This window comes from Lithobates pipiens, unplaced genomic scaffold, assembly GCF_037356315.1.
Source record: "Lithobates pipiens isolate NorthernLeopardFrog02 unplaced genomic scaffold, aLitPip1_a1.2 Scaffold_23, whole genome shotgun sequence".
In the NCBI taxonomy this organism is placed as follows: domain Eukaryota; kingdom Metazoa; phylum Chordata; class Amphibia; order Anura; family Ranidae; genus Lithobates; species Lithobates pipiens.
Window position 1 is genome coordinate 277,079,093 of NW_027507785.1, and position 27,835 is coordinate 277,106,927.

A 27,835-nucleotide genomic window follows, 5' to 3' on the forward strand; every position below is an offset into this window, starting at 1 on the left:
ACTGACTGCTAAAGCCCTGCTAAGGCGCCCCCCCCCCCCCAAAAAAAAACATGTTGGCTGTATCTGATGCTCTTAACCATTAAATGTTTCAAAAAGACCTTTAAAGTGGAGTTCCGCTTAAAAAAAAAAAAAAAAAAAGTCAGCAGCCACAAATACTGCAGGTGCTGACTTCTAATAATCGGTCACTTGCCTGTCCCAGGGCCGCTAGTCCTGCTCTCGGCGGCCCCGGGCATTGTCACTGTGGGTGCCTGACACTGCCTTCACAGCCGGGCACGCACTGTGCATGCGTGAGCCAGGCGCTGCGCTGTTTCTGGCCAGGAAATGATCTGGGACCTGTGACGTGTCCCAGGTGACTTCCAAGAGGGAGGAGGGAGAGGTGAACTGACTTCCGGTTTTGCGGAGCCCCAGGAGGAAGTTGGAACTGGAGGGTCTCCACACCCCCCCCCCCCCCCCCCAAACAAATAACATGCCAAATGTGACATGTCAGGGGGTCACCTTCCCTTAAAGCGGAAGTTCCATTTTTGGGTGGAACTCCGCTTTAAATGAGATAGACTTTTGTAGATGGCACTACTAACACATTTGGGGTTCATCAAACTCTTGGCAGCCACAAAGTGAAGAAATTTGCTCATAGGTCCCATACATATACTAACAGTCAGTATTTTTTTTTTGTCTGATCACGTGTACTATGCTTTAGCCTAACCATACACATATAGGTTTCTCTCATTCAGCCCACATATGTAAGAAGTCATGCTTTCCTCTCTGCACAGTAAACAAAGGGGCATGTATGAAAAAAGGTCTGCTGATTGGCTCGCAATAAGCCATCTCCGCCATTGGACCGGAGTGTTCCCCCATCAGAACGCAATAGTTCAGAGGGGGGAAGATCGCTGTACTAACATTAGTTTGTTAGTACTGCGACTCTGACTTGAGCTGTATGTTTGTTTTTTTGTTTGTTTTTTGTTTTGTTTTTTCGTTCAGCCCTCTGGGTTCAACAGGAAAAAAAACTAGTAGTGTGTACGAGAGTTTAACCCTTTTTTCTAATCTATTCCAAAACTTGGGGAATGTGTTCTAGATAATTTAGACCATACTGCTTGGTCACTGACCCAGTTGGACAGCAGACTGGTAATGACATCACTCTGCTTATTCTCTCCTGCCAGCATACTGCCAATGTTAGACTGGCAGCACACTTTTCAGTGTTTGTAGTTTCTGACTTGGCTAGCAGTACTGAGTCTTCCTGCTTTACTCTTAGGCTTGCTGAGCAGGGAAACCTAATATAAGAATGGAGCAAGATAGTAATATGATTTTTATTTTGAAATGCATTTAATGATTTTTCATTAAATCGATAACTGGATTAAAGTGTGTATGTAATGTATGTATGTGTGTGTATATATGTGTGTATGTGTATATATATATATATATATATATATATATATATATATATATATATATATATATATATATATATATTTATACATTTTCTTCACAATTCAACATTAAAGAAAACCTAATGTGTGAGAAGCCTCAGCTGGAAACTGCACCCCCAACTTTGAAGATGTGTCCTAGTGCTGGTGAAGTAAATGGTGCATGCACCCTTGGAAACTGCAGCTTCCATCTGATACTTCTCACACATGTATTTTGCTTTGTGACAGGCCTCATTATACATTGGAAAATTCCCTCCCAGTTGCTGAAGGACATTGCAGGCCAATGGTTGGGGTAGCTGATGATCTATAGCCCCTGTACAGCGTCTGTTAATCACAAAATGTCTTTCTTTCCACAGAGTGCGGCAGCCGCCCCAAGCCCAGTTCTTGGCAACATTCCTCCCAGCGATGGGATGCCAGGAGGACCCATTCCCCCCGGCTTCTTCCAGGTAAGACCCTCGTTGTTTTTTTTGTTTTTTTTTTGTTTTTTTTTGAATGTGCCCTTGGCTGTCCTGGATGACCAGTGCCAGCTAGTTAGTCTCTGCAGGAGAGAAGAGTTCTGGGACGTTTCCAAAGCATGTAAGCAGCCAGGTTTGCAGCGGCGTTGCTGGCTCGAACAGCAGCCAGATCCCTGATTAGTGGGCGTACAGGTGCCGTGCCGTCCTCCCTCTGTTCCTCCGCCGCTAATTATGGGACCTGCTAATCAGCAGGAATTATCAGTGGCATTAATGTTTAGCAAAGCTGTTAAACAAGTGCTTGCAAAATGGCTAATTAATTTCTGTTAATTAAGGCAAACTGCTCATAGTAACTAGCCGTCTTCGCTCCAGCGGCGGGTTCATGGGACACTCCTCTTCTCACGGGGTTAAGGAGATGCATTACAGCAGCAGAGTTTGGTCTACGGAGAGCGCAGTCATCAGTCTTCGTTCACCTCTGGAGGCAGAGGTGATTTGTCACTGAGCATAGCGTGGAAGCATGCCTTTAGGCCAGCTGTGGTTAGACTGGCTCTGCAGTTGCTAAGGAACTACATTCCCCAGCAAGCATAGATCCATGCCTAATATGCTGCTTGATGCAAACGTGAAAACTCATGGCTGTCCACAAACTACAAATCCCAGTGTGCACATCATGTCGTTTCTAATTGCTGCACCTTTAAATTTGCATTGTGGTTCCCCTGCTCTGCAGATCACTATAGCCAAATATTATCTTGCATTGTCTGCCCATTCCTTTTAGACCAGCTTCTCACCCTTCTGTCCTCGCTGCCCTGCATGGCCATAAAGGATAAAGGTTCTGAACATTGAGCATATCCTTTCAGGATGAACATGCACCCATTATAAATGAACAAATCTATTTGGCACCAGCCTACGTTGGTCCTACTATGTGTGTATATGTATGTGAGATGGGAACCTTCAATTGTAAGCTCCTTGATGTAGGGACTGATGTAAATGTACTGTATGTAAAGCGCTCCAAAAATTTATGGCAATATATAAATACTTGTAATTAAAAAAAAAAAAAAAAAAGACGCACTTTCTCATAATTGGTGTCGCTCAGCAGTTGTCCCTTTTTCTAAATTTTTTTTTTTCCTTTTCTGCTGGCTGATAACGTCACTCCCTAACTTCTAGATATTCATCAGAGCGAAAATCTTCAAATCTATAAAGTGCATAAAGGAATACAGACCAGTAGTCCTTATATAATTATTATAATCATACACGATTTATATAGCGCCAACAGTTTACACAGCGCTTTACGATGTATAAGGGGGGGCAACACAATTGCAGTACAATACAAAAGGTACAGGAGGGCCCTGCTCATAGAGCTTACATTCTAAAGGGAGGGGGTGGTGGTATAAAAGGTAAAAGCTGCAGAGAATGATTTCATGGGGGTGGCATGTAAATGTCACATTAAAAATTTCTTCCTGATGAACAGTAAAGCATTCTAGCCATGCAGTTTTCTCAAGCGGCATGCCGATATTGGGTCCACCACCTGCTGAACAGCTATCATCTCCAGCCGCATGCAACTATAACCATGGCTCTAAAACCTGCTGTTGCTAACCTAAAGCCCTCCAGCTGCTAAAATAAAGAAGAAAAAACAAACGCAGCCGTACCTTGTGAGCAGCTACAGCTAAACAAGGATCTGTCAGCTCCTGAGGAACTACAAGTCCCAGCAACCAACCAAGCTTGCCGCATTACCAGCTTTGGCCATGTGTCCCTGCATCCCTAAGGTTAAGGATTTGCAAATCCCAGCCAATATAGAACGTTGTATCTGACGTTTTCCAATTGCTAAAATCCCAGAAGTTGTACTGCAATGATTTAAAAAAAAAATGTTTAACTGTTTGCTGACTGTGCTGTAGCCAAAAGAAGGCTACATCGCCGTCGTCCATTTATGGGAGGACGTCTGTTAAGGTCCTCCCAGAACCGTGCACGCGCTGCGGCACACTCTGTGAATGTGTCCTTGTACACAGCTGATCACAGATCGAGGTAAAGAGGCAATCGCAGCATTTATTTACCATGTGATCAGCTGTCTCCAATCACAGCTGATCACGATGTAAACAGGCTTGCCGGTTATCGACATTCCTTTCCTGTCACAGCATGGGGAGAGGAGAGAGCCGGTGATAACTGGCAAGTGTGAAAGGGGTCATCTACACTGATCATCCATTTCTAGATTGTAAACTCTAACGAGCAGGGCCCTATGATCCCTCATGTATTGATTTGTATTGTAAGTGTACTGTCTGCCCTCATATTGTAAAGCGCTGCACAAACTGTTGGCGCTATATAAATCCTGAATAATAATAATATTGTTAGCGCCAATCAGTGCAGCTTCATCAGCACCCATGAGTGAAGGAGAAAAATGACTTACAAAATTTTATGTCAAACTGCTTTTTTTGGGGTTCAGACTTTTTGGTCTTTTTCCATTTTAGCAAAAAATAAAAACCCCAGTGGTGATTAAATGCCACCAAAAGAGCTCAATTTGTGTGGAAAAAAATAAAACATTTCTTATGTTTACAGTTCTACATGACCGTGCAATTGTCATTCAAAGTGCTGAAAGCTGAAAATTGTCCTGGGCAGGAAGGGGGTGAAAGTGCCCAATACGCAAATGGGTAAAGGGTCCCTAAACCCAAAAGCGAAATTGTAATATGTGGCTGCATTCATTTTTTTATTTTTATTTATTTATTTTTTTTTATTTTTTTTTCCATCAACCTAAGAGCAGAGCAAGTACCTTATCACTTCCTGTGAGCTTAATAGATTCACAAACAACCTTTCTTGTGTAGACTAACTAATCCCATCATCCACTACATAATGGTGATGAACAAAGGCAGACAACCTGGATGCCTCAGCAGTAAGAAGTGTGTTCCCGAAGCCAGAAAAAATGCAGCCACTATATCAAAGGACTAGTAGGCTGCAAAATATTAAAGCAAAACTCTGAATTTTTTTTTTTTTTCCTCATGCAGTGGGGCTGTGCCCGCAATGCATGGGTTAACTGTTTGTTTTGTCCAGGGGCAAAAAGGCTATACTTGCCCAATCCTCTGAAAAACAGCACTCTCCTACGTCCAGTGGTGTATTGTTCCTGTTATCCTCACGTTCAGAGCCGGTCTATGGGCGTTCCATGCACAAGAGTCCTAGCATGCAGGGGGCACGAACCGGTCAGAGGAGCACGAAAAGGGGTAGTTTAACCCATGCAGTGTGGGCACAGCCCCCCTGCATGCTTTAGATACGCTTTAACTTTGTATGAAAAACTGGAAGGGTCCCAGTAGAACCCTATTCAAAATCCAGTTTCAGAAATGCTTTACCGTGTGGTTTGGTTCATACAAGTATATACCTAAGGGCTGCCATAATCTCTCATTGCAAATGCAAGGTTATGCTTTCAACTTTTATGGTTTTAAGTTCTTTATATTTAAAGAATACAATCTTCTTATGCAGTAAATATGAAATATTAAAATATGGATATCCTATTAGTTGCAACCAGCAGGTGTAGCTCTGTGCAAATACTTTCTTTTAAAAAGTTTAAAAAGTTCTTTTTAAATTCTTTTTTCAAAGTTCACCTTTTTTGGGGTAAAAAAAAATAGGCTTTTTTCATCAGTAGATCACAGGTGCAATCACAGGTGCAATGTGAGGCTCCTGCAGACCTGTCAGTATAGCCCATACAGGCAGACAGTTACTGAAATGCAGTAAGATCAATGAACAGGGAGAGTGCTCTCCGGTGCCCTCACAGTTCATTGGGAACTACAAGCAGCCTGTCACAGGGGAAGCGGGTACTTGCAGATCGCTGTGAATGAATGACGTGGCTGTTTGGGCGGAGCCCCACATGGGTTTGCTATTTTTAAATTATGACAGTGGGTGCGGGGAGATGATCCCTGTCTGCTGGCATGAGGGTGGACTGCTGCAGCCTGTTGCACCCTAAATATGGGTGTAACATAACATGCTCTCAAAGGTGAACATTTTAGGCTTATCCATTAGGGCAGCTATAGTAGTAAAAATAGTTCCTTCTCTGCTAGCAAAGACGAAAAAGTGCTGTTTAAGCAAAGTTTGCAGGAAAATAGCCAGTGGTGGGCTTTCGTCTTAAAAAGTCCAGCATTCAGAAGGACTGGAAGCAAATCTGGGTCAAAAACCTGCTCACAAAACATATACACTGTTAAAACACCTGTATATGAATTTACTTTGGATACAAATTTAGCAATTCAAATTTGTACATACTATCAGTTACCTATGAACATATTTTAGAAATACCCTACTGGCATTAATAAGTGATACTAAAGTCTCATGTTTAATTTTATTTTTCTCGTTCAAGAACAAACGTGTAATACTTGACTGCTCTGTTGAAGGGGTTTTGCACAGAGCAGCCTGGATCCTCCTCTTCTTGGGTTCTTTTTTGGTGCTCCTGGCCCCTTCCTCCTGTTGTGTGCCCCCACATCAAGCAGTTTGCTATGGGGGGCACCTGAGCCAAGCTGCAGTTCCCTGTGTTCATTCCGACACGGAGTTGTGGAAAGCAGGGACATGGAATAAGTGCAGGGCACATGAAAAATGATCTGGGAAGTATGAACAAAGTTTATGCTTCTGAGATCATTTTCTTCTGTGTTTCAGATGTACCACCCTTTACCAAGGTTTTGCCCTGTTTTGTGTGATTATTATTATTATTATTATACAGGATTTATATAGCGCTATCAGCTTGCATAGCACTTTACAATATAAAGTTAGACAATACAGCAACAATACAATTTCAATACAAGAGGGTTAGGAGGGCCCTGTTCCTGCAAGCTTACAATCTAACATGGAGAGAAGCATTTCCACATGTTTACATGCATTTAGACTTTCGAACCCTGGGCACACAGATTTCTATGAATGCAGAAAAACTGAAAACTGCTAAATGCAGGTAAACATGTCAAAGGATGCCTTTAAAGTCATTTTGTATGCATTTATGCTAAATATGCTGGATTTCGATCCATCTATGGTCCGCTTAGGAGTCCTCTTGTACCACTGAAAGCTGGAGTGTTCTAATATGAATACTGCAACACTTCTGAAGTATTGGAGGCTGCCCCTTTCCTCCTGATTGGCCCATCACATTGATGGATGACCTCCATAAACAACTAGGGGGTTGCAGAAGACAGGCTAGCCTAGCTCACCACCCAGAAGTAGTGTAGAGGACTCGTCTAGCCTCCTGAGCCTCCCTCTGTCTTTGAAGGCCCCTCCATCAACGTGATGAGGCTAGAGGGTCAATGATTACATTTATAAACTTTTATCAGCTTTAAAAAAATATATAGTTAATGACCTAAAACTATTACAATTTCTCTTTTTAAAACATAAGCAAAATACATGCATGTTTGTCCACATTTTTAATGCTTTAAAAACTCTGCAGGGCCAGAAATGTACTTGGATTCAGAATTTCCTGTTGTGCCCTTTTTCTGGACTTAAAAAAAAAAAAAAGAGTGGTATCAGCCCAACCCTGCTATCTTTTGCTAAGCAGAATTTCTCCCACTGTAGTCCAAGAAAGTGGAGGGGTAATCGAAGTGTTTGAGATAAAGGAATGTTGCACAGACGACAATGTGTTTTTTTTTTTTTGTTTGTTTGTTTTGTTTTTTGATTGCAGCTATTGAAAATATATAACAAAAAAAAGCGTTCAATGGCATAATTGACCAAAATATTGCAAATATAAGGAAGTTATTTGTTATGCAGAAGAAGCCTTCAAAAGTGGTTGTACATCTTGGCCCACAGGCAACGCTCTGAAAAACGATACAATATATAAAAATATTACATAATGTAAATATCTGTATAGTCTCTGTAGCCAGAAGTATGACAGAACGTGGCTAAATATGCCCTTGGTTTATAGTAACTAAGATTTTTCTGTTCTTTTCAGCAGGGTCCCCCAGGATCTCAGCCATCTCCTCATGCACAGCCACCACCTCACAACCCCAACATGATGGGTCCTCACAGTCAGGTAAGTGACTCATTTTAGGATCTTGCATAAAATATTACTGGAGTCAGTAGTGCCTCTGTTTGGTCCACATATGATCTAAACTCTTTAGGTGTAAATGGAATTCTGGAACTGCCATACTAAAACTGCCTCTTACTGCAGACTGCTTACTTTCTGCTTTCCTTTTAAAGGGATGTGAGACTTTGTACACAATCAGATGTACAGGCAGGCTTTTGGAAAATGGAGATTGCCACCTACCAGAAAAAACTGGGCTGTCTTTATTACTTTGGCATAGTTCCAGTGCCAGGTTGCAATCCACAATGTGGAAAGTGCAGGGGCTGGTGGCTTGCATCAGATTATGTTTAAATCCCTCTGCTTAACTTTACAAAGCTGAAGGGATTATGTGGATTATTCTGTTGGCAGATTCACACTGTTGCGGTGCGTTACTGCACATACATTAATTGGTGTTGCTATAAGGCTGTGCGTTTCTGCACATGCGTTAACGTGGTTGTAAACCCTTACATACCCAGTGATGTAACAGGCCTCAAGTGATACAGAGGGGAAACAAATCCTTCTTATATAAGTTGTACCTGTCTACCTGTAGCTCTTTCTTCTCTACATTCAAAGTGCTGTGTTTTAAAGCTTGCTAGGGGGGTCCTGCTCTGCACTCAATCTTGGCTGTGACTTTACTTTGTTTTAACCATGTCTTCTAAGTTTTTTAAAATCTAGAGCGAGTTAGAAATCTTATCACTGCAGCAGTTGATCCCTTGCTTATTTAATGCCTGAAGTAGATGGCTGTAGCATTCAAAGACAAGTATGGGGATTTTTTTTTCAGTTTTAGAATAATACGATGCATGTAGCATTTGTACCCTGCAGGCTTTTAGACCTCCATATACACTATTAGATTTTCTGCAGATTTTTGTCTTCAGATTTACCAAAACCTTGTAGTGCAAAGGTCTGCCTGATTGCATACAAATTTGTTTGCTTTATCTTGCCAATAACCTTTTTTTGGTATTGCATAAGGACAAGGGTAGTGTCGAGACCCATGACTTCTAGCCTAGGGTAGTTTGAGTTTCTGCCTTTCACCTCAACCAGGACCTGTTCTATCCCTTTCGTTAAAAGGAAATTACCCCTCATTGTTTGCACGTGGCATGTGCTGTGCAAGTCCATAACTTCCTTTTTCAAAGCACCTCTCCAAATATTGGATATACTGTCACAATCTTTACATTCAATTTTTGCTTTATGTATGTTTTAATTGTACATTTTCACTCTAAAACGTAATATACGTTAACATATCCTGAATTATATGCTGTTTCCATATTATAGCCTTTTATGTCTCCTCGATATGGTGGAGGACCCAGGCCGCACATAAGAATGGGAAATCAGGCAAGTTCTCCTTTTGGATATACATTTTTAACACCTTCCACACTTATGTGGCTTTTTTTTTTGGTTACTTTTTTGACCCATGGTTGTGCCTTCTATGATTGTAATATCAAGAACATGTGCTTTTGTTTTTAGCCACCAGGTGGAGTTCCAGGATCACAGCCCTTATTACCAAACTCTATGGACCCGACCCGACAAGGTAACCTGTCACAAAGCTGGCATTTGGTTCTTTTTCCACTTTGCGGGAATTTCTCATTAGCTTGTCTTTTTATCCTAAAGGACACCCTGGCATGGGAGGACCCATGCAAAGGATGAATCCCCCCCGACCGATGGGCCCCATGGGTCCTGGACCTCAGGTGAGAATACAGACTTTAATTTACCTTTTTTATTTCTCTTGTATTTTGGAGATTAACATGACCCTTTTTACCTGTGAGCAGGGCCTTTGTGCTAGAGCTGGTCTCTTTGTGTGCTTCTGGTCATGTTATTTTTGTTGTGATTGGACAAGTCATTATTTTTTTTTTTTTTGTAATATTTGCTAGTTTTTCCATTGCAGGGGGTTGTTGGGCGTGTGAGTGTTCTCTTTTTGTAACATTAGTCCTTAAATGAACTCTGCAGGTCTTAATATTGGAAATATTGCCAACAGTCTCATTAATGAGCAGTCAAAATCGTCAACCCATTAGAGTTTTTGGAGAAGGTTAAGCACTAATGCTTTAAATGGTTCATTTACAGTGCGACAGGACATTTTTCTGAGACTGATCCCTCAGTCACTTGATTAAAAATCTTTAGTGTTCTAAAGCCGAGTACTAGGGATGAACCGATAAAGCTTTTTGAGGGCCGATACGATACCGATTTTTTTATTTTTATTTTTTGCACGTGAAAGTATTCAAAACGTCAAGATCTGCGTTTTTATATACTTTCTATTTTTTAAGACTGCCACCTTTAACGTGCCAGTAGTCCAGAACTAATGTTATGACATTGTTTCCAGGTTACTAGATAAGAGACTAACAAAGCATTCATTGGCTTTGTTCGGGTCTTTGGCCAGTCAGCAGACGTCCTTGCTGGTGGCTCGGGTCTCCCAGTGGGACGGGAGAGTCGGACGGGACGTCCCCTCTGGCTGCTTGTAATATCCGCTTTAAAGAACATTACCAGCGTGATGCCTGCAGATACAGGCATCACCCTGGTACAACCACTTGAAGCAGTATTGGTAAGTTTTGTGACCGATATTGATGCTTCAAAAAAAGTGAATATCGGCCGCACCAATAATCAGTTGACCCCCTACGGAGTACAGACTGCCTGAAAATTGGCTGGTTCAGCAGGAACTGGCCCATTTCCGGCCAGTATGTACAGGAGTCTGACCAGCGTTTGTTGACGGGACATGCTGGATCGGAGCTTACAGTTAATAACCACACTTCAGATACTCGCCCAAACAGAGGATCCAGTGTTGTCCTGCTATGATCCTCTTCTCTGCAGCCACCGTGTTCATCTGTCATTGGCAGGCTGCACCGACTCTTTCGGGTTTTGACGTAGCATACCAATGCCATGCTACTAGGCCAGCCCCTCTCCTCCGTTAGTGATCGAGGTGACGTGTGGGGCTCCCAGTGCCTCCTGGGACATGTACGTCCTATATCTCATGAGGGTGGGACTTACAGAACCTAATATATGTGCAGCGGAGAATGGGCTGGATGCAGAAGAGCCAAGTCAGTCAAATGGGTGAAAATCTGCTTAGGTCTCAATTGGAGACTTGTGTGTTATTGTGTGGTGATCACCACTGCAGACCACAATTCCAGCAAACCAAAGGGTGACGCAGTTGCACAGTGTGTGTTCACAACCAGGTGCTTTCATCATGCGTGTGTGTGTTTTTATTTTTTACTACACCTGTAGGATACCCATGAAGTTAATGAATAGGCGGTCAGTCATTTGTTGCTTCTACACAAGATGTTATACTCCTAACCTGGTTAATAACGATAACGAGTTCTTCTAGTTGTATGTAAAAGTGCTACTTTATTTACATAGAATATGTATAATTTCAGTTTTAATTTTTTGAATATACTTTTTCTACAATTATGAAAAGTTTAGCCATTTTGTGTTTTTTGTACAGCTCTGGACTCCCTCCTGGGTACTGGCTCTTTCACAAAAGCAGGTCCAGGTTACTTCTGGGTATTGGCACTGGCAGAGAACCTTGACGGGTAGAATCTTTGTAGAGGGAGAGCCCATAATTGGTTTGGCTACCACTAGCTGAGCAGCCAATCTGTGATTTTGGCTGCACACAGATTTTTATTTTTATTTTTTTACATCTGCTCTCAGATGCATTTTAGAAGGTCTTCTAAATTCATAGCATATTGGTAAACACTTCTAAGGCCTTGTTCACTTCCAATCATACATATGAGCTAAGCGGGATGCAGGGGAGTGCAGGCAGCCGGTTTAAATTAATGGCAGGCGGCTAGCTGCACAGACCTCCATGGACATCCTGGGTCAGATTCATGGGTAAGGTCAAAGACGGACTGCATTCTGATCCATGCATTAGACCCGCATGGAGGTCCGTACAGCCAGCTGCCCGCCATCCATTTAAACAGACTGCCTGCATAGATCACTTGTGTATGCTGGGTGGCTGAAGATGACCCTTAGCGCCGTCGTACAGATTGAAACGTCTGCATTAATGAGGCCTTATTGTTGATTTACCATGCACTGCATGTTTGCCAAAATAATAAGGAAAACTTGCTTGTCTGTGAACAAGGTCCAATACAAAATGCGGTAATGTAAAACTACGCTGGAAAGTCTATATTAAAAGTTTATGTCACCTCGACAACAAAGAAAAGAGGGACATAACATTGTCATGAAAAAACTGAATGAAAGAAGCCGGTTACTTAAGCAGGGCAGGCTTTGTTCTAACCTTGATTGACAAAAGAGATGTCTGGAGAAACTTGTATAATTAAACTAACACGAATCTGGTGACTGTTTTTTATCCCTCTGTGGGATGCGAGGATGGCTGATTCTGACTGTCAGGCAGTTAATGCTCTGTGTCCTGTCATCTGAAATGTGGATCAATGCAAGCGTTAATCATATTAGACTCCGACTAATTATGATAATGATCCCGCCGCTCTTTTCATCATTTGCATTATTAGTCAATAATTGTACTGTTACTAGATGGCTTTTCAGTCTGCACCACTAACCCTCTCATTTTCTTCTCTCCCACCTCTCTCCGGTTGATCCCTCGTTACCGTAGTCTGACCCTTGGTTATCATTGCAGAATTATGGAAGCGGGATGCGGCCTCCACCCAATTCATTAGGTCCCGGCATGAACATGTAAGCAGTCTGGCACAAGGGAATTCTGGGTTTTTTGGTTTTCTGTGTTAAGGAAGTTTGCTCTAATGTACTTTCTTGTCTCGTCTTTCAGGGGTCCAGGAACAGGCAGACCATGGCCAAATCCAAATAATGCAAATTCAGTAAGTGTCAGTTTAAAGCAAACCTAATGTTTTACTAAACCCACAACAGTAAAATCAGCCTGTATATACAGAAAAGCATGCTGGTTATACTCAATGTGGAACCTAAGGGGTTTATCCTCTGCATTGTGTAAAAAAAGACTATTTGATCCGGTCTCCTCTGATCCTCCCCTTCTTCCACAGTCCCCAATATATCTCCTGATAGAACAGAGGCCAGGGGACAAGCTGAACATGCTCAGTTCGGTGTGTATTGCTAGAAAGCTTTTGGTTTTTGTTTTTTTCTTGGGAGAGTGCATGTGATCAGCACAGGGCCAATCAGCACTGTCCAGACAGAGGATCAGGGGTCCTGCAGCCTCATAGGGCAGTCGGGGGAGAATGAAAACTCCTACAAGCTTTAAGCAGACACTGATAGAAGTCACAAGACTGCTATATACTGCTGATGAGAAGTTATTTAGCAGTTTATATTTACTAAATTGATTGCATATCCATGTATTATGGGAGAACAGATATAATGAATGCAGGTTCCTGGGTTTAGTAACAGTCTAAAGGCTTTGCATTTTGCTGTAATGCCCAAAATCTGCAATGCAGTGAAGGTCATGGTTATCGAGGAATGTTGCTGTAGCAAGATACTGAGGAAACCATCCTACAGAGGCAGGCTCGGATTTACCATTAGACGGAGTAAGCACAAACCTCTAAACTGCAGAAGCAAAGAGGTGACTTTTACCAGAATTATTACTTACACTTGAATTTTCCCCAATCTTGGGTAGGAATCGTCTTCATCTCATATAAGGTCAATCACACACATGTTAAACAGGTGATCCTAGCAGAGGGAAGTTACTTAGTGGATGTAAACCCTCCCCTATACCCAGTGAAGTGAACAGCCTAAGATGATACACAGATGTAACAAATTCTCCTATATATTTTTCACATGTCCCAACCACGGCTCTACCTGCATGGAGTTTGCATTTTTTTTCCCTGTGACTGTGTGGGTTTTCTCTGGGTACTCTGGCAAAGACATGCTGGGAGCTTAATTGGCTCCTGTCCAAATTGGCCCTAGTATATGTATGTATAAATGTGATTTAGGGACCTTAGATTGTAAGCTCCAGGAGGGTAGGGACTGATGTGTCTGGAAAATATAGATGTAAACCTCTGCTTAAATTGATGGAGCAATACAAGTATCTGTTAAGAGATCATTCGCTGTGCTATAACATTGGAGGAGCAGTGTTTGTTGTCACTCTAGGGCAGAAAAAACTAGTAATACAGAAAAACCCCACACCCCCCCCCCCCCCCCTTTTTTTTTTTCTTAACTCCATAACAGGGGGAAGGTGTTCTGTAGTTGAGAGAGAATAGATGGCACATCTAGCTGATAACAGCCATCACAGGCAGCAAGCAAAGGAAATTATAATTTCTGCCAAGATGTAGAGTTTTTTTCTCTATACAGTCATTGTTAGGATAAGATGCATGAAATGTACAGAATGCTTTGTTTTTTGTTTAGAACTATGGGCAAAACTTTTTTTTTTCCCCCTTCATTTGGATGCAGTAGAGGAGGGTTATAACCCCTGTCAGTTTTTTTATTTTCGTCATCCCTTTCCCATTGTGGAGATTTCCCTTCACTTCCTGTCCCATAGCCAAACAGGAAAAGCAAGGTCCCTGCAAATGAATTTCTTGGGGACCTCCAGGTCACCAGAACTAGTATCCCCATTGGTAGATTTCCCATCTATTACTTCTGGGGGACAACCCAAAATTTGGGATTTTTTTTTTTTTCTACTTTCAATGATGATGGTAAAAAGGACCAATAGAGAGGGTGGATCTCCTTAACGGGACACAGACAGCAATAAAGCCTGGAGCTGTAATATCTCTCTCTCTCTCTCTCCCTCTCTCTCTCCCTCTCTCCCTCTCTCCCTCTCTCCCTCTCCAAAACAAACGTTTGCTTTTTTTTTTTAGTTATTTTAATTTTGCCCACACATTAAATTCTCATAATAATCAATGTATTGGGGACATAGGATAGTAGGTAGATGTCTCTGAATATATCTAATATAACATATATCTAATCCATATACCTTGTTTACAGATTCCATACTCTTCGTCATCACCTGGCACATATGTGGTAAGTTGGATAAACTGTTCGGATTATTACTTGGTTTACTTAATCCCTTTCTCCTTGGCTGTTGCACGCAGTTGGTAAACCAACTGATCCCACTGACTCATCTCTCCCCTCCACTCCTCCCTTCTCTAGCATAGCTTACCTCTTCACACTTGGCGAGTCTACTTGGCAGGCAAATACCATTTTTGAGTCTTCAATGGGAAGTTCTAAAGTGGTCTGTAGGTACATGTTGTCTTCCCGAGAATGATGGGTGATCAGATATGTCTACTCTTGACTGACACTTCCGGGGTGCTCTGCCGTACCTGGCCATCCACTACTGTGGTCATTGTTACTCCTTAGCAGGAAGGATTGGAACCCAAACACGCTGATGGGATATCTCCTTTTTTAATGATCTCCTCCTCCTGCCACCAGAGGTGCTCCTGGTTTCCTCCTTAAGGAGATCAGAAATTAGGGACGCACAATTAAAGATCACTAGGGATTTATAGTAGGGTGACTAGACGTCCCCAATTTCCGGGGGCAGTTCCCGGATTCGGGGGCAGTGCCTATACACATTGCTGACAGCCTAGCCCTAGCAGGACATGCAGCAATGTGAATACCTATGCAGCATAGCAGGGATTGGGGGGCGTATATGGCCACAAGTGAGTGAAGCTGTCAAATCGGAGCTCTGATGTTGGATGGGCGGGGCTGATATGTGGAGCCCCGCCTCTTTGTCAAACCACCTGTGCCTAGACAAAAAGCTGGCGTTTATACATTGGTGGGAGGGGAGGAATGTGGCAGAGGGCAGGACCAATTGTAACTACTGTATGTGTACCAGCAGCGGTGTATAATTCATGTTTATTATTCACCGCAGCTGGTACATATACATTAGTTTCAATTGGTCCTGCCCCTGCCACCTTTCTCCTCGCCCACCAATATATAAACACTGTCAATACAGTGTTGTCTGACAGAAGGGGCGGAGCTCTGAATATAATCTCCGCCTATCCCCCGACTTGAGAGGTTGGACTTGACAGCTCCACTCACTGTCACTGCCTTAGGGTGCCAGGAGGAGGGGGCAATACAATCGGAAACTCTGGGGGTGTGTTTGGACATCCATATTGGAAATCGGCAGATCCATCCAGCATCCTTCCCTGAGGAGCTACTGACCTCCCTCTACAGAGCAGCACATATAGGGAGATCAGCTGTACCCACCAATCACTTCACCCGGGGCATAACAAATTCTCAATTGAGCAAGGGAAGCGGAACAGAAGGCAGATCCTGGCTGGTGCAGTAGCACTGCCTCAGCGTTACCAGAGACACAGCTTCTGAGGGGAGCAGGTTTGCTCATTCTATCAGTACTCCATCTCAACTATCTGCTGCTGCACAGGCCTTTTCTCCCCTTGCAGAATCCTCGGTCTCTAGAGCATACACTGGCTGCATACCTCAGCACCCCCCTCAGACACTGAGGAAGCCGGCAACTCGAAACATCCGTGTTGAATTATTTGCTTTGAGGTGATAATGGATGAAAACAGCTTACATGTTTCGGCCAACGACATGTTTAGTCTGATCTTGCTGGAGATCTTTTTATGTGGCTTGTATAGCACACTAGATGCAACAATGACTGTATGTGTTTAATAATCTTAGCCACGTAATTATTCTTTGGTCAATTTTTGGAACATTTTCAAACCAGAATCTATTTTGTCTACTTACAGGGGCCCCCTGGTGGTGGAGGACCTCCAGGAACACCGATCATGCCCAGCCCTGCAGGTGTGTGTATATTTATGCTACCTAGAAATTGTTTTTCACCTAACAATGAACTGTAACCTTTTCGCTCACAGTAACATAGCTGGTCTATCCTTGCAATATAAAGTACATCTGCACGTGAAATACAGTGGATGCTGGCCTCTTTTTCAAAATGCTAGTTACCTGGCAGTTGATCTAACTCTCTGGTTTCAGTGGTTAATGAATCCTAAACCTGGAGCAAGTGCTTGGATCAGGAACAGTGAGCAGCAGTGGCAGCCTCCATGTTTTTCTTGCGATGAGTTTCCTTTTCAGATGCCAGTCAAGCAACAGGCTTAGTCATATGGTTCTACTATTACACTCTTGTTGATGGTGCTATTGAAATAAAGATGTATAGCTAGAGATGTAATTTTTAAATTTTTTTCCCCTATTACCGGTTTGCATAGAAAATGTATTCCCCCCTGACGGGGGGTTGTGCTACAGAATGACAACTAACAAACCGTCACACTGACATAGGGTTAAACAATGCATGATGTCCAGAGGAATACAGTTCCGGCTTTTTAACTGGGTGCCAGGGGATATGGATGGACAAAGAGGGCGCACCGGCCTTGTGCATTATCCTTTAAATATGTATTTATGGGATCCATAAAAAAGAAAACTGCTCACAAACGATCGTATAAAATCTTGCGATAAGACAGTCTGTCGCAAGATACTGTCTTATCGCAAGATTTTATACGATCGTTTGAGTAGTTTTCTTTTTTATGTCTTCAATAAATACATATTTAAAGGATAATGCACATGGCCGGTGCGCCCTCTTTTTTTTTTTTTTTCTCTCTTTGACTTCTAGGGTCCTACACCCTTAAGGGCAGCAAGACTAGTGTTGAATTTTTCCATAGCCGGTCTGGTGTTCCACCTAAACGCAGGAGTGTGTTTCGTTTTGTTGATATGGATGGACAACCTGGATAAGGTGCAAGGAGCAGCCATGATCACAGGGAACAATGCCCATTAATGAGTGGACAAAGTGTCAGGATGTAGTTGGTACTGTTAATAAGGCCGCTGTCAGGCAGATCTCAAAGAATAGCATCCAGTAACGCAAAGTGTCAAGAAGGGGGCTTACCCAAATTACCCAACATTAGGTGTCCAAAAGAACTGTTAGTATGTGCAAGCCAGGGGGGCCAGACTTTGACATTTTTGGGGTCACCCTCTATTGTCTTCGGTTAACCTATATAGGGGTAAAACAGCATTGACTAGAAACACGACGGTGCTATTGTCTGAGTTGATAACAACAAGTGATGATTAACAGTAATAGTATTGCTTGTGCTGATTTGACTAACATGTTGGGGATCCTGGCGTGTGATACACATGCAGTGAAAGGAATGTTCTTTTTCGATGACCTGGTCACACGTGCTTTTGGTGTGATGTGTTAAAAGAAAACAATCCTGCTTACTTTCATCAAAACGCACTTTATATAAAAGTCAATAGGAACGCGTCTAAAGCACCCCATACAGATGTGAATCAGGCCTTATAGATTTTTGTATCCTGTACGAGAATCTTCTGCCTTTTTTCAGCTGTCACAAGTGTAGCATTGTTTGCAATTGATCAGTGCCTTGAAATATGAACGTTTCGGCTTTCATGCAGTCACTGATGCTCTTTCATATTTTTACAGAGTCGACAAATTCAAGTGACAACATTTACACAATGATGAATCCAGGACCACCCACAGGGAACCGGTCAAATGTGAGTGCATAGACTAATTCCTGGGGGGGTCCAGTGTGTGGCCATGTTGGGGTCATTGTTCCTGATGTACATATCCCGGCATTGGCAATCCAGGGGTAACGTTGTCATTGGGCAGCTCATGAAATTGGAGAGAGAGGTAATGTTTGTGTGTTTTTTACTTTTAGTTCCCAATGGGACCCGGTTCTGATGGGCCTATGGGAGGAATGGGTGGAATGGAACCTCATCATATGAACGGGTCATTAGGTAAGTGACCTACCGGAGTCATTTATTATCACATTTATGTTTACATTTTTCAATTCTAGTTTGGTTTACAACATGAATGACATGATCTGTGACTTATGATACTGATTATATTTTTTTTTGGTTTCTCTGAAGGGTCTGGAGACATGGACGGACTTCCTAAGGTGAGGAGCTGCATTTTTTTATTTTATATTTTTGTATACTATCAAATGCAAAACTTTTATTAGTGTCTGATTAAAGCTGAGTTCAGTTGGGGGGGGGGGGGGGGGGAAGAAAATAAAGTCAGCAGATACAAATACTGCAGATGCTCACTTTTAAAATAAGGTAACTTGCCTGTCCAGGGCAACCACAATGTCCTCATCGGAAGCCGACTTGTCCCTCAGGTCCAGGTGGAGTCGCTGGCATCTTCGGTAAGGGAATCTGGAAGTGAAGCCTTGCAGCTTCACAGCCTGGTTCCCTACTGTGCAGGCACGATTCGCACTGCACGTTCTGAGTGGTCCCTGCTGTCTTCTGGGTCCTGTGTGTCTCTGACTGCGGGCGGAGGAGGGGCTGGACATGGCGTAGTTCATAATCTGCGTCGCTCTTTCGCCAGAGGTGGGAGCAAATACCTGTGGGGGGGAGGGGGCGGGGGTCTTGTCTTTCTACTTCGATACATGTTGTCTGATATGTACATGTTCTGGTCATTGGATCGCCATGTAGTGACATGGAATACAGTGGATATAAAAAGTCTACACACCCCTGTTTAAAATGCCAGGTTTTCGCGATGTAACAAAATCAGACCAAGATAAACCAAATCAGAATTTTTTTCAACTTATTGTGACCTGTGCAATTCGATTAAAAACAAATTGAAGTCTTCAGGCCTCTGCTAATTTGGGCCGTTTGACAGCGGCCCAAATCAACAAAATAATGGCTTCACCAGAAGATGATCAGTGAGCGATCGATATCTATCTCCATCTCTCTATAATATATCTCTATTAGTATGATTTTTATTTTTTCTCTCTATAAACATTTCACTTAGTTTTTATTGAATTGCACAGATAATAAGTCAGGTGGTGGAAATAATGCAAAGTGATTTATCTTGGTCTATTTTTTTTTTTTTCTTTTAAACCATCTGCAGTCTTTGTTTTCTGGGAAGATGCCAGTAGGATGAGTTGCCTGTTTCATATCTCTAAGGGATTCTCCCAATAAGAACGGATGCTGGTGTTGATGCAGGAGGAGGAGGATAAGAGGGGAACAATTGCACGGGGTTGGCAGAGTAAAGGCACAGTGGTGGGGAGGTTTCAGACACTTGGTGATCACAGTACATTGAGGGTGAGGTCGGTTGCAGACATAATGGTGAGTGGTGCCTCGACAAGGAACAGTGGGGTCGATTTGCTAAAACTGGAGAGTGCAAAATCTGGTGGAGCTGTGCATGTAGATCAATCGCCTTCCAGGGTTCTTTTTTTGGTCAAAGCCTAATTTAACAAGCTGAAATTAGAAGCTGATTGGCTACCATACACAGCTGAACCAAATTTTGCACTCTCCAGTTCAACCCCTGTAAGGCCCCATACACACTGAGAGAATCGGGCAAACAATCGCTTTCCTTGAGGCTTCTTTCTCACTGGGGCGTCGGCAGTAAATCGCCACTATTTTTAGCGGCGCTTTACCATAATTTTTGCCAAGGTTTTAGGCCGCAAGCGGGCGCTTTTAACACCCGCTAGCGGCTGAAAAAGTGTTAAAACCGCCCGCAAAGCACCGCTTTGGTTCTGCACTGCCCATTGATTTCAGTGGGCAGGGGCACTTTAGGAGCAGTGTATACACCACTCTTACAGCATTGTAAAGATGTTGCTTGTGGGACTTTTTTTTTTTTTATTTATTTTTTTACCGTCCTGCCAGCGCACCGCTTCAGTCTAAAAGCCCTCGGGCTTTCACACTGGAGTGAGAGGAGAGACTCTTGCAGGCGTATCTTTAGCGTTCTAGTGCCTGTGAAGCCCCTCAGTGTTAAAGTAGACTAATGGTTTTCCCCGATGTTTCAAAGAAAGTTGGAAAAGAGGATAGAAATGTACAAAAATTCTCATAAGGCTTTTTTGTTTTGTTACCTGTTGCTTCTGATCATATGCAGTCTTTTATATCTGATATTGCTTGTATGAAAACGGTACACATTAAACAAACCTCGTTCTGTTCTCGTACGAGAACATTTTGGTGTTTGTTCTTTTGGAATCGGCTTTCAAAAGTTGTGTACACACTATTATAAAATCGTACGATCTTTCCTTGGAGGAAAATGTTTGCCCGATTTTTTTTTTTTTTTTTTTTTTTTTTTTTTTTTTTCTTATGGTGTGTACGGGGCATTAGTCTAGATGCAGCCCTCCCAGCCATCATATGGTGCAGTGGAGTATCACAGAGCTAAACATCTTTCAAATCGAAATAACTGGTCATGTTGTATTGAAAATATTTTTTTTGTTTTGCAGAATTCCCCAAACAACATAAGTGGCATTAGCAACCCTCCAGGCACACCTCGAGATGATGGAGAGTTAGGAGGAAACTTCCTTCATTCCTTCCAGAATGACAATGTGAGTGTTCTGCTGACATAACTGTTCTCTAGCAAAAGGCTTTGTATGAAGAGTTCTAATTTAATAAAATGTAGTTCTTTCTGTTTTAAAACCTTATTAGTAAAAATGTGAAAAAGGTGGTTGGGCTGTATTGGGAATGATCTGTCAACAGTACGAGTGTGCATCCTTCCCCCTTTGCCAGCAGAGGTCACCAGAGTGGGCATAGAGGGATATCTTCCAGAGGTTTGAACCTCTCGCTACTCTATCCAAAAGGGCAAAAAAATGAATAAATAAAAGCTTTGGCTTTAGATGCACATTAATTGAAAACTGTCAAGTCATACACTGGTGGAGGTCTCGGTTTCATAACCTTTTTGAAAAGAAATCTGGTACAGCCTACCCATCGCTATCTGTATGCTTCTGCAAGTGTGCGATCCATGAGAAATTGCTAAATTTGAGCAAAACCAGAGAAAATATATCTGAGCTGCCATAGTTTGTGTTTTAGAGTGCTAGTGATGCCAGACTCTTTGTATGGGTATTTGAGTCGATGATCCATAGCAAACATACTGCCAATAAAGTGTAAAGGTTACTAATGTTGTTTTGGATCGGTGACTAGCTCAAGTAGTGAATGGAAGAGTCCTGAAAATGGTACCTCCATCACCATCAGGATATTGAGCCATCCTTGCTGAATTTTTGTGATCCTGTGTTTTAATTGCTTAAGGCCTGGTTCACACCTATGCAGGTTGCATATTCCAGGTGCATTTTGTGTTTTTCAATGCACGTTTTTGATCCATTGAAGGTCTATGGAACCAAAAACACAGCCTGTTGGTCCCTGGCCCTTTCCATAAAATGCACAGATGTGACTGTGACCCAGAGGAAAACGTGTAAATGGACTGTAGTGTGTGCGTGTCTGCAAAACTGAAAACACACTAAAAAAAATGCATAGGTGTGAACCAGGCTTAAACAACTCCCACTTGCAAAGGACCTATTTGTAAAGTGGATGCTGGCTGACACTACGTCTGTGCCTGCACTTTTGAATTATTTTTTTTTCTTTAATAGTTTTGATAAAGCTATTCCACTGCTTTTATCTTCGGGGGGGCCCTGAGAAACGTGCCGTTTTCCCTTATGCCATGGGTGGGGGCTGCGCTTACAAACTTTTATGTTGGCTGACTTTGAGGCAGAATGTAACACCATTGGTGTCCAATACACAAGCAGCAGTATGCACTGGCTTTGGTGTACTGAAGATGTTACATAAATTTTTCACTGACAGAATTAAGCCAGTGTGCGCTGCTAGCTGAGATCAGGGGAGACAATGACTTGGCCCACCTCAGGGCCAATCTTTGATCTAGATCAGTCAAATGTAAGTACGTAGTATATGCTATGCCATATCTAGGGGGAAATGTAGGGAATTTTTTTGCACTTCCCTGAAGGCGCAGAATTTGGTTGTTTCTCTAAAGGAGTAGAATGTGGTGAAAATTCATTTTGCAAAATCCTGTGCAAGAAAAGGAGTGGGGAAAGGTTTTTGCTTGCACATGATTGGATTGAAGTCAGCAGAGCTACGCCTTATTCATTAGGCAAGATTAAAAATCCATGCAAAGTGAAAATTCCCTTTCTCAATGAACAGTCTATACACCTTTGTTTTTACAAAGTAGACCTATTTATTTTTTTTATTTTTTTTGTTTTTTTTTTTATTTTTGTTTTTTATTTTTTTGTAGACATACATTTTGTTAACAAGACACAACGCACAAAGAGCAAAGACATACCAGAAAACAAAATAGAAAAGAAGAAAGAAAAAAAACTGTAAGCTGTAAATACAGCTGCACAATGATACATCATACAAAATTATAAGGCAGCCACCTAGCCTATAGAAAGCTCTATTCAGCCATTTACTGATGTAACATCTAACAAAGGGTACTTGAAACTCTGAGTAACGTAGCAGCATGTGAAGGCTGTACGAACATTATATTATATCCATTATTATGTTTAAGCCATACGCAACAAGACAAATTGTCTATCTTGAATAACAAAAAGGCCATGAGTATGCCCATACCGACTAATAATGAGGCTTATACAAAGGTTAACAATCTAGAAATTATTCAAAGTAGACCTATCTATGAGCCCAGGTTCACACTAAGCTGCGGGAAGGAAGCTGTGCGAGTTCAGCTGAACTTGCACGAATTTACTCCCGCATGTCAGTCCTGTTTTCTGCCACGATTTCAAAGACCTCTGTGCAGATTTCTGCACAGATGTGAATGTGAATCGCAGCCTGAAATCAGAAAAAGTAGTACAGAAACTGCATTTTGAAATCGGTACAGCGTCACACCGATTAGGACGGTGCCATTGATGGCAATTGCTGCTGATTTGACGTGTCAAATCGTATGTCAAAGCGCTGCAGTGTGGACCTGGGCTGAAACTGGGATCTGGTTGCTATTTCTGTCTATCATCTTGACCGCATCTTCCACCTTTAAATGAAACTAGGATAATCAAAATTACTCACTTGTACATCTTCTACCACTGTTATCTTGTACTATGACCTTATCCATAATAAAAAACGTTTTTAAACAAACAATAAAACTAGGATCTGCTTGCTATTTATGCGTATATGCTTTTGGTATGTTGCCTTCTCTATCTGTTGCCCTGTGTGCATTATCATGATGTTTTTTGTTGCTCTGGACTATCTTGCCTAAGTTTATGTGCTGATCCTGTCTTTTCCTCTAGCCCCTTGCTAGTCTGACTTTAGAAGTGAAAAGTCCGCTTTGATTGTTGGGCATCCTTATATTTACTTGTGATTAACGATCTTCCACCTCGACCCTTATAACAGTATACATTTAGAACACCCTTAAGGGGTCAGCACGTTGGTGGGCTTCTTTCCTCAAGGCTTCTTTCTCAGTTATTCTTTATACAAGTGATATGCACTTCAAGCTCTGCACTTCAGTGATTGCATGAAGCGAACATACATTGCAAACAGCACTGGAAAGCACCTAACGGGTTGCAGGTGACCCTGTCTCTCCATTCAGCTCTCCTTCCACTCTGTAACCTGTGCTTTCTGACAGTTGTCCTCCCTGCTCAAACTCTTCACCCTTTTCCACCCCACAACTTATATATATCCCACTGCTTTCTGTCCTCTCCCTATTACTGCTCCAACCAACTCTTGCTTATTTTACATCCATATACTGATAAAACCTCCTGGACTGTCAGTTCATCTAAATCACATTCCCACATTACCTTCCTAACCTCTGGAAGCACATCCCCAAACCATGTGCCTCCATCAGCTGTCTCTTCCTGATGCTTCCATCTCCCTGCAGCCTCCACTGGCAGCAGTTGGAACCCTCAGAACTTAGTCTCTTTTCCTCTTCTTCTCAAAACCAGCCTTTCCTTCTCTTGTGCTCTCTGGGATGCCTGCTCTGTCTGTAACAAACTCACCGTCCTCCATGACCTCTTGATCACAAATTCCTTTAACCTACTTGCCATCACCGAAACCTGACTTCTCCTGCTTCTCTCCAATGGTGGCCTTCTCTGGACTCGCTCCCCCAGACCAAATGGATGGAAGAGAGGTGGAGTGGGAATCCTTCTAGCCCCATGCAGCATCAATCCAGTACTTCACCCACCTCCCCCGGATAATCTCCTCTTTTGAGACACATTGTATACATTTATTTTCTTTAAGAATTGCTGTCATCTACCAGCCCACTGGACCGGTATCAACCTTCCTGGATGACTTCTCTGCCTGGCTACCCTACTTTTTCTCTTCTGAAATCCCCACTATCATTCTTGGTGACTTCAACATCCCTGTTAACACTACTACTATGTCTAAACTTCTCAGTCTAACCTCATCTCTTGACCTGAAGCAATGTATACAGGATCCTACTTACTGCAATGGCAACACCCTTGACCTTGTCTTTTCCTATATGTGCATCCTCTCCCACTCTCTGATCACAACTTTTAGTTTCACTCTCCAGGTCTTCGACTTCCTTTCCCCCCAACCGCCTAACAGTTACCCGTAGAAACCTTTTGCCACCTAAACCCTTTACTTCTCTACTTTGCTACTGACAACCTCTGACAATCTTACCCCTGTCCTGCCCCAACCTAGCCACTTTTATCTACAACAGCTCACTGTCATCCTCCCTAGTCAAGCTCCCCCCCCCCCCAACTACATGAAGAATTAGGCCTGACTGCTACAACCCTCGCAAACAGATGACACTAGAAGTCTCAGAATGCTACGCTCACCCTCTGACTCTATTGTACACTCTAACTCACATTTTCAATTTCTTCCGCTCTTCTGGCATCTTCCCCAGCTCTCTAAAACATGCACTAGTCACCCCTATCCTTAAAAAGCCCTCACTGGACCCCACCAACCCCTTCCTTCCTTCCTCCCGTCCTTCCTTCCTCCCTCCCTCCCTCCCTTACTTCCTTCCTCCCTCCCTTCCTTCCTTCCTCCTTCTTTTGAAAGACTGGTCTACAACCGACTTGGCAACCATCTGACTATGAACTAAATTCTTGATCCCCCCCCGACCCTTATTTGAGCATGCAGCCTGGCAGGCCAGGGAGGAAATCAACCATGCACTTAAAATGGGTGGGTGGGGGGGGGGGGGTAGTGCTTTGCCAGCATGCCCATCACAAGGGGGCAGGGTCACCTGGTGACATTGCCGGGTGGCCACGCCCCTTCGTTTCTGAGCTGGCAAATGGCAGGAGTCTTCATTGGGATTATATTTTTTTTATTTTTTTAGAGTTGATGGGCATCGTGATCAGGGTTCATTTTGACATCAAATTTTAATTTAGGTTTTGTTAGTCTTTTGACTAAAATGCCATTTTAGTTTTAGTCATCTAAGTTTTTAGTTTTGGTCATATTTTATTCAACACGGGGCCTGGGCAGCAAATCGGTGCTGCACAAGGTGATTAGGGTGTGCCCAGGCACACCTGGTACACCCCTTGCGCACATCTATGATGACTGTGTTGTGAATTCAGATTCACATGGACTAATGTATTGAAAGTGAAGCAATTGCTTATAGTAACCAATTGAGCATCGCCTTCCATAAGTTGAGGAAATGAAACCATCTAATTGTTGTAGACACAACTTTTACCTTCGCTTCAGATATTTTGTTAGCTGCTGCATCCATATTTGCAATGTCTAATCCCCCTGTCTCCTTTTCATAGTACTCTCCCAGCATGACTATGAGCGTGTGACACCAGAGACAACTCTTCACTCAGCTGCTACTTTGGAAGATTACTGAGATTGCCGGAGACCGTTGTCTGGAGTTGCAGAAGAGGATCAAACAGCTCCTTCAGTTTGGTTTCATGCAATAAAAAGCCAAAACTTTTTATTCCATCAAACAGTTCAAAAACTGTCAAGACAAGAAAATCCTTCTCAAAGGATTTATATCTGTACATAAAAACTTCTTTTATTTTATTTTTTTCATTTTTTTTTTTTTTTTTTTTTAATTTGCAAGAGAAGGAAATTTCAAGTTATGAATATGATTGCTGTGTACTTTTTATATTCCCCCCCCACCCCCCATTGTTCTATGTCTGTGACGTGATATTCAAGGAGAATAGCTCAAATAGGAAAATTCATGTGTCTTTAGTTTTTAGCTTTATTTTTTATTTTTTGAATGGACTGAGGTTTTCAGTTGCCCACTTCCCTCCAAAGAGATTTTAGTGCAGACCCGGACCTCTGGAAATATTTTATTATTTTTATTTTCCCACCGTGCAGAAGCGGTCAGAACTGCACCTCTTTACCTCATACAAACACTTGATCTCCTGTTTAAACACCTAAGACTATGTATGATTTTTTTTTTTTTCTTTTTACCTCTGCAAGAGAAATTACCACAAGCTCCCAGAACCAAGAGGACACATTCGGTGCACAAAGGGATTTTATAGGACTATGCGGCCTGCAACTTGCTGCATTTTTATGAACTGGTTGCAGACTCTGGACGGAAGGAAATACTCATTTGTGTGGCGGCTCAGTGTGCTTCGGAGCTTCTGGCGCCACCAAACAAAGACCCTCCCGTGTACACTCCTACTGCACAGCTGCCACCAACCTTACAGATACAACTGCCTGGTCTGTTTGTTGTCACACCATTGTTGGCCCAGAACAACTTCAGCTGATAACACAACACTGTATTTTATTTTTATTTTTCTGAGTAAGTGAACATTGGCAACTTGGAAAGCACCTACACTTGACTTCGCTGGTCATTCGCTCAGTAAAAGGGACAGTTTGTGTAGGATGTTGGAGTTTCTGATCATATTGTCAGGTGTTCCTTTTTTTTTTTCTTTTTTTTTTTTTCTCTTTATTGTCCTTTTTTATTTGTCAGGAGTGACTGGAAGGAAGGAACAATAGCAGCTCCTCTCAGGACATTGTTAAAAGAGAAATTCCTTGTGTATTCGAAAAGGGATAGTTAAATTATTGTCTCTTGCTATGGGACAGCTTGGAATGATATGGTAATTTTTTCCGCCTCCATGCTGTAATAAATTTAATAAATTCAAACAAATATCGTGGTTTTATTTCCTGTGTTTTTATCCATTTTAAAAGCATATACATCGGAGATGCATATGAAATGGCAATTGCTATTTGCGTTCTTTTGGTGGTATTTTTTTCCCCAATTGTTCTATTGAAAGGTTTTTAAAGCTACAAAACGCATAACGTCACGTACACACAATCGGAATTTTGGCCAGCAAGAGACAGATGAGAGCTTTTCATTGGAAAATGCGACCATTTGTGTGCTCCATCGGAATTTAGCTGGCCGAATTCCCACCAGGAAAAATTTTGAGAGCGTGTTCTTAATTTTCCAGACGGAAAAACTTCCGATTGTGTGTATGCAAATCACTCATGCTCAGGTTCAACTACGAGATGGACGCTATTGGCTACTGGCTAGTGAACTTCCT

General features: G+C 42.3%; 1 protein-coding gene across 4 annotated transcripts in view; it reads left to right on the forward strand.

Moving 5' to 3' along the window:
- Window positions 1-27,441, forward strand: part of SSBP3 (single stranded DNA binding protein 3) — a 109,974-nt gene extending 82,533 nt beyond the window's left edge. The window contains exons 5-18 of one of the 4 annotated variants that reach the window (XM_077453274.1): window positions 1,775-1,864; window positions 7,758-7,838; window positions 9,141-9,200; window positions 9,333-9,396; window positions 9,477-9,553; window positions 12,445-12,500; window positions 12,592-12,640; window positions 14,709-14,744; window positions 16,430-16,484; window positions 18,124-18,194; window positions 18,359-18,437; window positions 18,570-18,598; window positions 20,882-20,983; window positions 26,111-27,441. In XM_077453274.1, coding sequence (XP_077309400.1) covers window positions 1,775-1,864; window positions 7,758-7,838; window positions 9,141-9,200; window positions 9,333-9,396; window positions 9,477-9,553; window positions 12,445-12,500; window positions 12,592-12,640; window positions 14,709-14,744; window positions 16,430-16,484; window positions 18,124-18,194; window positions 18,359-18,437; window positions 18,570-18,598; window positions 20,882-20,983; window positions 26,111-26,140 — 879 coding nt within the window. In that variant the 3' untranslated portion in view covers window positions 26,141-27,441. Of the gene's footprint in view, window positions 1-1,774; window positions 1,865-7,757; window positions 7,839-9,140; window positions 9,201-9,332; window positions 9,397-9,476; window positions 9,554-12,420; window positions 12,501-12,591; window positions 12,641-14,708; window positions 14,745-16,429; window positions 16,485-18,123; window positions 18,195-18,358; window positions 18,438-18,569; window positions 18,599-20,881; window positions 20,984-26,110 lie in introns of all 4 variants that reach the window. The other 3 variants (XM_077453276.1, XM_077453273.1, XM_077453272.1) reach the window with 3 other exon arrangements.
- Window positions 27,442-27,835: the final 394 nt, after the last annotated feature.